The following is a 14,389-nucleotide window of genomic DNA, read 5'->3' on the forward strand; positions in this document are numbered from 1 at the left end:
CCAAAAACAACTTTACTCTAATCAGTAAAAGGGTTCTAGAACTGCGTCTTGATTGTTGTTGTTTTTTTTAATAATAAGTCACTAAAACAAATGCAAATCCACCAAGGAACGAACAAACCTACGATCTTCCCCGTTCAGATTTGTATTTTCCATATAACTTTTTTTCTACTTTATTTGCAACTTTCTGTATATTCTTTCTCTTCTTTACTATCATTTTCACACACACCCTCTAGTGAGCTGTTCATAGTTCTTTGTTAATGTAAAAAAAAGGTTCAAAACCAATTTCATTTTCTATAAAAGAGCAACAATAATTTTGCCTTAAGGACTGTTCACATTTTAAAAGAAAAATCTAAATTTTTCGAATTCGGGTTGATTTATTGACATATTTTAAGAAATGCAATATTTTTTTTATATTTCTTCTATGGAAAAAAAATTTAGGTTTCGTATTTTTTTTTTGTTTTTCACAGAATATTTTGTAGGAATTTTTACGAAATTTGATTTTTTTTTTTCAGAGAAACAAATTTTTAAATGCAATTTGATCAAAACTATTATTTCATATACATACCATTTAAAAAAAATATTCGTATAAATTAACTTTTATGAAAAAAATAACAACTTAAAAGGCGTTACCCACCACCTCGGTAACCACCTTTCGTCATAATCCGATCTGAACCATATACTATACGGTTGTCGAAAAGCCTGACATAAGTCACTGTGTCAAATTTCAGCAAAATCGGATTATAAATGTGCCATTTATGGACTCAAGGCCTTAAATCGAGAGATCGATCTATATGGCAACTATATCCAAATCTGGACCGATCTGGTCCAAATTAAAGAAGGATGTCGAAGGGCCTAACACAACACACTGTCTCAAATTTCGGCGAAATCGGACAATAAATGCACCTTTTATGGGCCCAAGACCTTAAATCGAGCGATCGGTCTATATGGCAGCTTTATCGAAATCTAGACCGATCTGTGCCATTTTGCAGAAAGATGTCGAGGGGCCTAACACAACTAACTGCCGTAAATTTCAGCAAAATCGGTTAATAAATGCCCCTTTTATGGGCCCAAGACCTTAAATCGAGAGATCGGCCTATATGGCAGCTATATCCAAATCTGAACCGATATGGACCAAATTGAAGAAGGATGTCGAAGGGCCTAACACAACTAACTGCCGTAAATTTCAGCAAAATCGGTTAATAAATGCGCCTTTTATGGGCCCAAGACCTTAAATCGAAAGATCGGTCTATATGACAGCTATATCCAAATCTGAACCGATATGGACCAAATTGAAGAAGGATGTCAAAGGCCTTAACACAACTCACTTTTCCAAATTTATGCAAAAACGGACAATAAATGCGCCTTTTATGGGCCCAAGACCTTAAATCGAGAGATCGGTCTATGTGGCAGCTATATCTAAATCTGGACCGATCTAGGCCAATTTGAAGAAGCATGTCGAAGGGCCTAACTTAACTCACTGGCTCAAATTTCAGAAAATCGGATAATAAATGTGGCTTTGATTGGCCTAAGACCCTAACTCGGCGGATCGGTCTATATGGGGGCTATATCAAGATATAGTTCGATATGGCCCATCTTAAAACTTAACCTGCCTATGGGCAAGAAAAGAATCTGTGCAAAGTTTCAGCTTAATATCTCTATTTGTAAAGACTATAGCGTGATTTTAACGGACAGACGGACGGACATGGCTAGATCGTCTTAGATTTTTACGCTGATCAATAATATATACATTATGGGGTCTTAGCAGCATATTTCGAGGTGTTACAAACGGAATGACGAAATTAGTATACCCCCTATGCTATGGTGGAGGGTATAATAATAAACTTTCCCATAAACATTCCATTTAGTGACAGGGGATGCATCTTTCATATCAACGACTGCAGTCCGATTAAGGTTTGAGCTCAATAAAGAGAAACCTCTTTTTATACCCACCACCATAGGATGGGAGTATACTAACCTAGTCATTCCGTTTGTAACATTTCGAAATACTGATCAACGACCGCATGAAGTATATATATTCTGGATCGTATCGACATTCTGATTCGATCCGGCCACGGACGGCCAGTCCGTCCGTCTGTCACAATAGAGATTTAAGTTAGCCGCTTGAAATTTTGCACAGATACTTAACATCGATGTAGGTCGTTAGGGATTGCAAATGGGCCTTATCGGTTCAGATTTAGATATAGCTCCCATAGAAACCGATCTCTCGATTTGACTTCTTAAGCCCCGGAAGCCGCAATTAATGTCCGATTTGGCTGAAATTTTGCATATAGTGTTCTGTTATAACTTTCAACATCTGACCGTACTCAGCCCTTACAAGCCGTAATGTTTGTCTGATTTGGCTGACATTTTACATATAGTGTTCTGTTATGACTTCCAACAACTATGCAAAGTACGGTCTGAATCGGTCCATAACCTGATATAGTTCCCATATAAACCGATCTCCCGATTTGACTTCTTGAGCCTATACAAGCCGCAATTTTTATCCAATTTGGCAGAAATTTTGCATGCGGTTTTCTGTTACGACTTCTAACAACGGTGCCAAGTACGGTCCGAATCGGTCTATAACCTGATCTAGCTCCCATATAAACCGATCTCCCAATTAGACTTCTTGAACCCTTACAAGACACAATTTATGTCCGATTTGGCTGAAATTTTGCATGTGGTGTTCCTTTTTCACTTCCAACAACTGTGTTTAGTACTTTCCAAATCGGTCTATAACCTGATATAGCTCCCATATAAACCCATCTCCCGATTTGACTTCTTGAGCCCCTGAAAGCCGCAATTTTTGTCCGATTTAACTGAAACTTTGCATGTGGTGTTCCTCTGTGACTTCCAACAACTGTGTTTAGTACTGTCCAAATCGGTCCATAATCTGATATAGCTCCCATATAAACCGATCTGCCGATTTGACTTCTTGAGCCCTTACAAGACACAATTTTTGTCCGATTTGGCTGAAATTTTGCATGTGGTGTTCCTTTGTGACTTCCAACAACTGTGTTTAGTACGGTCCAAATCGGACTATAACCTGATATAGCTTCCATATAAACCGATCTCCCGATTTGATTTCTTGAGCCCTTACATGCCACAATTTTTGCAGTGTTCTGTTACGACTTCTAACAACTGTGCCAAGTTCGGTCCGAATCGATCAAGAGCCTGATATAGCTCCCATATAAACCGATCTCCCGATTTGACTACTTGCTTTGTGCAATTTTGCAAAAAATTTAACTTTGCCGATAATATCGATAGGAAAAATATCAATCGATATTTGGACAAAAAATAAAATATCGATAGTTTCGATAGTGCCATCGATAGTGCCATGGATATTTTGCCAACTTTAATATGTATCCCTTGATGACAAGAGCCGCGAGCTTCAGGATCCGACACCAGCTTCCAGCCGCTGCTAACCTGGGAATAGATACTGATGTTGGCCATTCGTTATTTAAAGGCGCCAATAACTCGCCTTGTGTTTAAGTGCTAACCGATCCCTGAGTAAGACTCGCATCTCGAAACCGCTTATTGCCGGTGGCTGCATTTGCAGCTATTCCGCATAAATACGAAGCTTTCCACTATCCCTATTAAAATTATGTCTTCATTCAAATTTTTATTAAATTTTATCCTTAGAGTAGAGTTTCTTAAAAATTTCAAAAACAAAATGCAACAGTTTTACTTTTTTTAAGTTAAAAAAAATGTGATATATCTTAAAATGTGAACAGGTCCATAGAAAACTGTGTTTGTTACCATTTCTTTATACGTTTAGTCTTTTGTTTTTCTAATTGCCTTAGCGCTGCAACAAAATCTTACAAAACTTCATACTAAAACTTCTGCAAACGAAAACCTAAAGCATCCCTAGGTATTAAATTAAAAAAAATAAACCAGCAACAACCACAACAACAATATAACATAATGGTGTGTGTGTGTGTGCGTCTTCTTCTATGTAAATAGCTGTAATTTTTTGAAACGACAAAACATAAAACCAATTAAAAATGTTGATTATGTATTATTTTAATGGGGACCCACCGTATATGCATGTTAAATTCAAAATAAGTTCTATTATAAAGCCATTTAAATGCTCTTAATATGTATATCTCTTAATAATATTACATAAGTTTCCCTTTTGTTATACTCGAGTTCTTTTTGCTGTTATTTTATTTTTCTTTTAGTTTTTATATAAATATTTTTTTTTAATTATTTGTTTCATTTTTACTACTGTGATGAATGCTCAACATTGTTGTGTAATAAAGAGAAATATCAAACAAGAGGGCCCACCACTACTATTACATAACATACATTGTTTTTCTCTCTTGCTTTCGCTCTCAGTTGTGGAGTTAAATGTATTATTATTAAATAAAAAAAAAAAAGAAGCATTTCAAAAAGCAACCACCATCAACACTACTACCACCGCTACCACTCTGCCACCTACTGCTACTACTACACAACAATACTTAACATACATTTAAAACAGAACTGAAATAATTACTGCATATTTTTAGGCGCATGTCGGTGTATGTTATCTTTGAGCAAACCTATCATCAGTTGCAAACAAACAAGCAAACAGTCAAAAGAAAATGTATGTTAAACAACACTTTTTTGTTTGTTTTTTCATTCCTTTTGATAATGTTCTGTTGACGGTTCAAAGGGCTTATAAACATTGTGCTCTCTTCCTCTTTTTGCCATCGTTACTTTTTTCTGTGTAACTATCATTTGTTTCGAAAATTTCACATTCATGATTTCATTTGGTATTTGTTGTGTAAACTCGTATTCTTTTGAAAGCTAATTATGAAATTTAAACAAAGCGAGTGCTAATTTGGCTTTCTATAGAAAAAGAGAACCAAAAGTTTTAGTCATTATTTTCAAAAAAATTAACACAATGAAAATATATCTAATAAGCCTATTTAAATGAACGAATATTTTAAATGAATAATGACTTAAAATATATTTTACAATAATATGCGTTATTTTAAAAATAAAATTTAATTAGGGATCCACAATAAGCCTACTGTAAATACTTAAATAAGGCACCATTATTATATGAAAGCTGAAATTGAAAAAAAAAACATACTAATATGCCATATTTTTGAAAGTGAGTGCTACAAAAATATACGCTTGTGATAAAATACTCCATGCGACGCAATAAAATAAGAAACCACAAAGATTTTTGGGGAAAATTCGAGTTAAAAAATTCAAACAACAACATTATATGTGAGCAATCCACCCCCATGCCAATATGGACACACACCTAAGGCAGAAATCGGCTTGTTCTGCTCTCTACATACAATAAACATTCATCAATTATTTGAAAACGCCTTCCGCCTTCCTTTTCAAATACTTCACTTTAATTGGCTATGACTGAACATTTGTTCCACTAGCCGAACGTAGAATAGCGTTCCAAGCGCCTCGATCTTCTGCGCTCATTCTAAAATCTCTGACACCAAGTTTCTGGGAGGTGTCTCCCACCACTTGATCTTTTCATCGGGCTTTTGGTCTTTCCGGTTGGCGTGTACCACCGTGTTTGCCTTCAAAAGACTACTTTGCTGGAGCTTCTTCATCCATTCAGACAACATGACCTAGCCAACGCAGCCGTTGTATTTTGATATGTGTAACTATGCTACCGTCATCATACAGCTCATACTACTAATGGTTCATACAACGCCTATATTCTCCATTAACGCCAACTGGTCCATATATTTTATATAGAATCTTTCTCTCAAATACTCCAAGCACTGCCTCATCTGCTTTCACAAGTACCCGGAACCATATAACAGCACAGGTCAGTGTCTTGTATAGTGTAATCTTCGTCTGTCGGGGGTGGCCTTGTTTCTAAACTGCTTACTTAATCCAAAGTAGCAAACCGTTTGCCAGTATAATTCTTCGCTTTAGCTCAAAACTGGTGTTTCGGTTACGGCGGTGCCGAGGTATATAAAGTTGCTGACTATCTCAAAGTTGTGGTTGCCAACTTTCTCCATTTTCTTTATCTGATTGGTGTTGCAAGAGGCCACCGTAGCGCAGAGGTTAGCACGTCCGTCTATGACGCTGAACTCCTGGGCTAGGATCCTGGCAGGAACATCAGACAAATTTTTCAGAGGTGGTTATCTCCACCTAAAGCAGGCGACATTTGTGAGGTTCTTTTCCCCGTAAAAACTTCTCCCCAGAGAGATGTCGCTCTGTGGCACGCCGTTCGGACTCGGCTATAAAAAAGAGGTCCCGTATCATTGAGCTTAAAATTGAATCGGACCGCACTCATTGATGAGTGAGAAGTTCGCCCCATTTCCTTAATAGAATGTTCATGGGCAAAATTTGCAATTTGATCGGTGTAACAAGGCGTTTTGAGAGTTAAAACCATTTCGTCGTATCTCCATTTTCTGCCAGACCCATTTTCACTGACTCTCTTTCAAAATTTGCAATTCGACCCGTGTTACAAGGCGTTTTGGGAGTTAAAACCATTTCGTCGTATCTCTATTTCCTGCCAGGCCCATTTTCGCTGACTCTCTTTCGATTCTTTCACTGCAGCCTTAGCTGCCTACTACTTCCGGTGACCGACCTATGATGTCGATGTCGTCGACATAGGCGAATAGCATGTGTTCTCTTGTGATTAGTGTCCCATATCTATTCACATCTGTATTTCGTATAATCTTCTCCAGCAGGATATTAAAGAGATCACACGATAGGCTGTCTCCTTGTCTGAAACCTCGTTTGCTATTAAATGGTTCGGAGAGATTCTTTCCTATTCTTATTGAGGAACCCGTATCAGCAAGTGTCATCCTGCAGAGTCTTATTAATTTTGCAGGGATACCAAACTCAGGCATGGCTTGAAATACCTTTGAAGGTAAAGGGGTATCGAAAGCGGCTTTGTAGTCAACAAAGAGATGGTAGGTGTTCATTTGTCCTTCTCGGTTCTTTTCCTGTATTGTGCGCAGTGTGAATATCTGGTCTAAGGTGGCTTTACCAGATCTAAAGCCGCATTGATACGGGTCCAATTATCTCATTGACTTCAGGTTTTAATGTTTCACATAGTACGCTCGAGAGTACCTTGTATACCTCTGTAGTTGGCACATTCCGTGTTTTCTTGTGTACGGGACATGGTATGCTGAGGTTCCAATCACCGGGTATGCGTTCCTCGAGGCAGATTCAACAGACAAGCTGATGCGTACGCCTTATCAGCGTGTCGCCTCCGGTCTAAAATAGTTCAGTGGGTAACCCGTCGGCTCCTGCTTCCTTGTTGTTCTTTACTCGGGTAACTGCTACTTTTACCATTATCTGGGGTTGGTTCTGCGGTATCATCCTCTTCGCTGCCATCGTCAGACACACTAGCAATTGGGTAAAATGTTCTTTCCATATCCTCAGCATCATGCTATCTGTGTCATTTACCAGATTTCCTTCATTGTCTCTGCAGAAGGATGTGCCTGCACCAAAGCCTTCGATTTGATGTTTAATTCTGTGGTAGAATTTCCGGATTTCATTTTAACGTACATCTCAATTCGCTAACACTCACATCTTTCCATTTTTCTTTTTCCTTTTGCGGAATAGACGTTTCTTCTCTCTTCTTTTCTCCCGATACCTCTCCTTCATCTGGGGCGTTGCTACTGATTGCAGAGTTGCTCTATATGCCGCGTTCTTGGCTGCAGTAGCATCTCGACACTCCTGGTCGTACCATGGGTTTCTTGGGGGAGGCTTCCGGTACCCAAGTACGGATTTCGCGGCATTTTCTATGGAGTGGGCAATGGTTTGCCCTTGCACCATTATAGCTTCGGAACAAGTAGTGCTTTCATCAGGCAGTTGGGTCAGTCGAGTGGAGTATGTCGTTATCATCTGTTGTTTTTGCAGCTTTTCAATGTCGAGCTTCCGTGCAGTGTCAGATCGTACTTTCTTCGCCATGTTCAAATGGATGCGAATCTTTGTTGCAACAAGGTAATGCTCCGAATCTATATTCGCTCCACGGATCGATCTATCACAACGTGATCAATTTGGTTCTTAGTGTTCTGATCAAGTGACAGCCATGTGGATATTTTTATGTTAAAAAATCTGGTGCTGCTAACTACCATGTTTCTTGCCGCGGTGAAATCTATGAGCCTTAACCCATTAGCGGAGGCTAAACTTTCCGACTGTTGAACCAAAGATATCTTCCATCTCTATCTTCGCATTAAAATCTCCCAGAACGATTTTAATACCATGGACGGGGCAGCGATCATATTCTCCCTCTAGGGGCTCGTAGAAAATATCCTTGGTCTGCTCTTCCTTGTCTTCCCTCGGACTTTGGCAGACCAAGGATATTTGCTATGAGCGCCTAAGGTGTTTCAGTCTTCGACAAACCACAAATCCACAGCCAAATTCATGCCTCGTGTTATGGCGGCTATAGCATAGTTCGTCACACTTTGATGTTGTTGTGATGCCATTCCCATTCCATCGCACTTCATGTAAGACGGTAATATCTGCCTTGTAGTTCTTTAATACATCCACCAGTGCATATAATGCACCTTCTCTATAAAGAGTGCGGACATTTCAGGTGCAGGTCAGCAAATCCTGGTCCTTGTTTCGTTTGCGTGGTTAGTCAACGTTGGGGGGGGGGTCCGTTTTTACTATTCCTTATAGTGGTTCTCATAGTTTTCCGGAGGCGGGTAATTGGCCCAGAGCCCCAACCGCATGGGTTTTGTGGGATGTATCCCCCCCTTTTCAAATGAGTTGGGTTATATTTCTCTTCCTATAGAGTTTTCATAGGATTTATTTTTGTTTTTAATGTCATACTCGATACATTGGGATTTAGAAGAGCTGACATAATAAGCAGTCCGCCTGTCCGAAACCTTGTATAGTAGAACTGGCAAACTATCGACATTCGCAACATTCGATATTTTCGATATTTCTAATAGTGAATATCGATAGTATCGATACTATTGTTAATTTTCCATTACCTATATTTTAAACGAAAATGAGATGTAAAAATCAGGAGATCGATTTATATAGGAGCAATACCAATGTACAGAGCGAATAAAACCAACTTTAATAAAGTCAGTTGGAAGCCATGAAAGAAATCATAGTACAAAATTTTAGCCTAATCGGGTGAAAATTGCACCCTCTATAGGCGCCATGTTTTTAAAGAATACATTCTGTGTCGGATCTCCAATTTTTTTCCACAATATTGATAGGAAAAATATTAATCGATATTTAGACAAAAAAATAATAATATCGATAGTGCCATCGATAGTGCCATCGTTAGCGCCATCGATATTGCCATCGATGTTTTGCCAGCTCTAACTGGATATTGAAATCACTTATGTGGACTGTCTTCTTGTCCGAAATTTCCTTTGATACTGCATGGCTCCGGAAGATTGTTCTCTATTTTACTGATGAATAAGTATTAGTTAGGGTAATTTTACAAAAACATAAATAGAATATCGTGCGATAATCGATTTTCCATTTTCTAAATCCAAAGATCTTTATCTGTGACGATAATATCAGTATGCGAAAAGAAAAAGACTTACCTCGCTGTTGTACCAAATGCTGTTTTGTCTCCCTTCTTGCTCAATAACCATAATACGCTGTGGTTCTAATCACCGTACAAACAAGGTAATGTAAACGTATTATCATCGTTTCATCTCCCATTAGCTTGTAGCTCCTCAGCCTCAGCTTGTAACTCCTCAGCTTCTGTTGCCTTATAATACCCACTACTGTGGTACAGGGTGTTATAACGTAGTGTATTTGTTTGTAACACCTAGAAGGAAGAGAAATAGACCCATTAATTAGTATACCGATCGACTCAGGATCACTGTCTGGTTCGATTTAGTTTGATCCGTCTGTCTGTCTGTTCTTTTTAATTTGTGTAGAAAGTACAGGCTGCAATGTTCATCCGGTCGTCTTCAAATTTTAGTACAGACATCTTTTTCGGCCTAAAGCATATTGAATTTGGAAAAAATCGGTTCAGATTTGAATATTTGCACTAATATACCAATAACGTGATCATTTGTTTACCGATTCTTACGCAATTTGGCACAAGGGGGAATAATCCATTCTATGGCTTTATATTACTGGTGCATTTCATCGAAATCGATTCAGATTTTGATATAGCTTCCATACATATGTATCGCCCGATTTTCACTTTTAGAGTCCTTGTCAGTGTATATCTTAACCGACTGTCTCACAATGTTTATGAATTTTGCTATGTGTGCCACTTTTGGTTGAGATCGGTTCCGTTTAGAATATAGCTCCCATAAATATTTTCGTTTGATTCTGACTAATACTACAACAAGTAAAAGTGTGCTAAGTTCGGCCGGGCCGAATCTTATATACCCTCCACCATGGATCGCATTTGTCGAGTTCTTTTCCCGCCATCTCTTCTTGGGCAAAACAAGATATAAGAAAAGATTTGCTCTGCTATTAGAGCGATATCAAGATATGGCCCGGTTTGGACCACAATTAAATTATATGTTGGAGACCTGTGTAAAATTTCAGCCAATTTGGATAAGAATTGCGCCCTTTGGGGGCTCAAGAAGTAAAATAGAGAGATCAATTTATATGGGAGCTGTATCGGGCTATAGACCGATTCAGACCATAATAAACACGTATGTTGATGGTCATAAGAGAATCTGTCGTACAAAATTTCAGCCAAATCGGATAATAATTGCGACCTCTACAGGCTTAAGAAGTCAAAATCCCAGATCGGTTTATATGACAGCTATAACCTGTTATAGCTGTCATATAAACCGAACCGATTTGAACCTTATTTGACACAGTAGTTGAAAGAATAAAATATGTCATGCAAAATTTCAGCCAAATCGGATAGGAACGGCGCCCTCTAGAAGCTCAAGAAGTCAAGTCCCCATATCTGTTTATATGACAGCTATATCAGGTTATGCACCGATTTCGACCATCCCTAGCACTGTTGTTTGAAGTTATAACGAAACGCCACATGCAAAATTTCATCAAAATCGGAAAACATGCCCCCTCTAGAGATTCAACAAATCAAATGGCGGTTTAGATGGAACAATAAGGAACAGGGGCAAACTTCTCACATATCAATGAGTGCTGTCCAATTCAAGTTTATGTTCAATGGAATGAATGGACATTTTAAATTTCCACAGAAATTAAAAATAACGGTACTTTGCATGATGTTGAAACTGAAAATTGATTATGAAATGGAAAGGTGTTGAAGGAGGTAAACATTTTGTGCTTTAATTGTTGTTCAATGACTGGTCTCCGGTTTGGATGAAAAAGAGCAAAAATATTTTGCACATACAGTTATTTGTCTGGAGTACATATATACTGTATTGGGTCTCAGATCAATATATCGATTAGTTACAAACGGAGTGACAAAATTAGTATACCCCCCATCCTGCGGTGGAGGGTATAATTATACCCACCACCGAAGGATGGGGGTGTATTCATTTTGTCATTCCGTTTGCAACACCTCGAAATATCCATTTCCGACCCCATAAAGTATATATATTCTTGATCAGCGTAAACATCTAAGGCGAGCTGGCCATATCCGTCCGTCTGTCTATTGAAATCACGTTACAGTCTTTAAAAATAAAGATATTGAGCTGAAATTTTGCACAGATTCTTTTTTTTTGTCCACAACCAGGTTAGGTTCGAAGATGGGCTATATCGGATTATATCTTGATAAGCCTCCATATAAACCGATCCGCCGATATAGGGTCTTGGGCCCATAAAAGCTATATTTATTATGCGATTTTCTGAAATTTGGGACAGTGAGTTGTGTTAGGCCCCTCGACATCCTTCTTCAAGTTGGCCCAGATCGGTTCAGATTTGGATATAGCTGTCATATAGACCGATCCGCCGAAGATTCGCTATATCGGACTATATCTTGATGCAGCTCCCATATAAACCGATCCGCCGATTTAGGGTCTTGGGCCCATAAAAGCCACATTTATTATCCGATTTAGCTGAAATTTCGGACAGTGAGTTGTGTTAGGCCACTCGACAACCTTCTTTGAGTTTGCCCAAATCGGTTCAGATTTGGATATAGCTGTCATATAGACCGATCTCTCGACTTAAGGTTTTGCGTCCATAAAAAGCGCATTTATTGTCCGATGTCGCCGAAATTTGGGACAGTGAGATTTGGATATAGCTGCCATATAGACCGATATCTCGATATAAGGTTTTGGGCCCATAAAAGGCGCATTTATTGTTCGATTTAGCTGAAATTTGGGACAGTGAGTTGTGTTAGGCCCTTCGACATTCTTCTTCAATTTGGCTCAGATCGGTCCAGATTTGGATATGGCTGCTATATAGACCGATCTCTCGATTTAAGGTTTTGGGCCCATAAAAGGCGCATTTATTGTCCGATTTCACCGAAATTTTACACTGTGACTTAAGTTAGGCTTTTCGACATCCGTGTCGTATATGGTTCAGATCGGTTTATTTTTAGATAGAGGTACTTAAGAGACCAATATTTTGTTATACACAATTGAACAATGACTTGTACTTATAAGTATTTGATCCAAAACCGAACACATTTCGATAGAGCTGCTACGGGGCGTATGGATTTTGACGGTGATGGGTATCCAAAGTTCGGCCCGGTCGAACTTAACGCCTTTTTACTTGTTATGAAATAAATTATCTTCACCTTAACAAGCAAAAAACTTGAAATGGTTCCGCGTTGAGCTTTGCTTTTAAGCATTGCGTTGAAAAATGCAACTCTGCAAAGAAGTCTCATAAAAGCAATACGCAAGAGTTAAAGAATTTTCAACTTTGACGACTAAAATCGAGCGTCATTCTACGTGAAGAAGAGTTTTTAGGCGTTAAAGTTAAAAATTGTTAAACTTTTGCGCGTTGCTTTTGTGGGATTTGGTTGCTGAGTTGCATTTTCCACTAATACAACTCAAAAAACAAGCATTGCGCTCATTCTGTTTTGCCCTTAAGGGATTTTCAGCTGTATTTTCGACTGTACTGCCATAATATTTGTTAGTTTTTTATAGAAAAAATCCTTTGATCTTCGTAGGGCTGTGATTAGTAAGTGATTGTTTCAAAATGAAGTTTTTTCATTACCAAAAAAAAGAGGAAATAGTACCTTGAGAAATAGCTCTAATCTTGTAATGACTACAAGCGTTCTATAAACATATAGAACTCAAACTTTAAATTAAACACCAATAGAAATCCTGATATAATAAATGATGTGTGTATATTTAGGTTAATATATTTTAAGAAAAATAAGTTATACAACGATAACATTGAAATTGTGAATAAACATTTAATTTAAGAATATACCAAATATTGTTATTTAAATATTGAAAAACTATTTGTTTCGGCATAACCAATTACAAATAACAATAATGTACAGAGTCTCTTTAAAATACCAATATCGATATTGAACTTCTACAATGAATGATATGAGAGACATTTAAAGCATTAAAGACATCCAGTTGCACATTATATGCCTTATACTTCTGTTCTGTGCTTCAAAAGCAAATGAAAGGTATAGGAAGCTTAATTGCAATACAAACGAAAATTGATAGGCATTCATGTAAGCCAAAAATGCCAAATATGAGATGAACGTTTATCAATGATTGTCTTGAATGTCGTTTTAAATTACTCATCGTACACATAAGAGTGGAAAAAACGATTGATTGATATTTAATCGATGTACTATCAAAGTGCTTCAACAAAATGTCTCTATGGACATTTAGGAGGATTCAAGGATTGAAGACACATGTTTACTTATTTATAAGGAAAACTGTATTTTACTGTATTTTAATATGTATGTATATGTAATTATATCACAATCATTTGCCTTCTCAAAATGATTTGTTACTTTAATTAATGCATTACGGTGGTTAACTGTTAAACTAATACAACATCAATAAATGTTGAAAACTCGAAAAGAACCAAGTTATAAGCCATGTCAATGTTTGACAGTTTGACACTAGGAATCCTTTAGGACTTGCTAAGAAACTGTAATGATACACCTTTGGTCAACATCACTGAGTTCAGCTAGGCTTTTCTTCACTTTTGAATAACAATAATAAGACTTTTACTATCATTATTACAAATACATAATCCCCTTATAAAAAGTTGCGATCCAAAGAAACTTCAAAGGGGAAAAAGAAATGAATTTTGCTTTTAAGTACTCCCACATCGATACTCTCCAATCATGTAGACTTACACTTTGAATACAGTTTAGTTGTAAGTTTTTAAAACATGGAATTTTTGTCTTTTCGAACTTTTTTTTCCCCACAGTGTATACTTTGATCCATACCTAGCAGCCGCTGCAGCTTCCGCTGATCCCAATTTACGTTTTCAGGTAAGTCTTAAGAGTCATACAAACAGGCCTATACACACAGAATATACACAGATTTTTCTTTTGTTGAACACTTTAAGAAGGCTTATAGTAATAATAATTTTTTGAGCTTTAATTAGAGAA

The 14,389-nt window shown here is 37.6% G+C and overlaps 1 protein-coding gene across 8 annotated transcripts in view; it reads left to right on the forward strand.

Annotated features, from left to right (window-relative positions):
• The window catches only part of LOC106083888 (RNA binding protein fox-1 homolog 2), a 776,024-nt gene that overhangs the window by 726,690 nt on the left and 34,945 nt on the right, over positions 1-14,389 (forward strand). For all 8 annotated transcript variants that reach the window (XM_059370360.1, XM_059370351.1, XM_059370355.1 and 5 more), the window contains one exon: positions 14,206-14,269. In XM_059370360.1, coding sequence (XP_059226343.1) covers positions 14,206-14,269 — 64 coding nt within the window. The remainder of the gene's footprint in view (positions 1-14,205; positions 14,270-14,389) is intronic.

The sequence above is a fragment of the Stomoxys calcitrans genome, chromosome 1, assembly GCF_963082655.1.
Source record: "Stomoxys calcitrans chromosome 1, idStoCalc2.1, whole genome shotgun sequence".
Lineage (NCBI taxonomy): Eukaryota > Metazoa > Arthropoda > Insecta > Diptera > Muscidae > Stomoxys > Stomoxys calcitrans.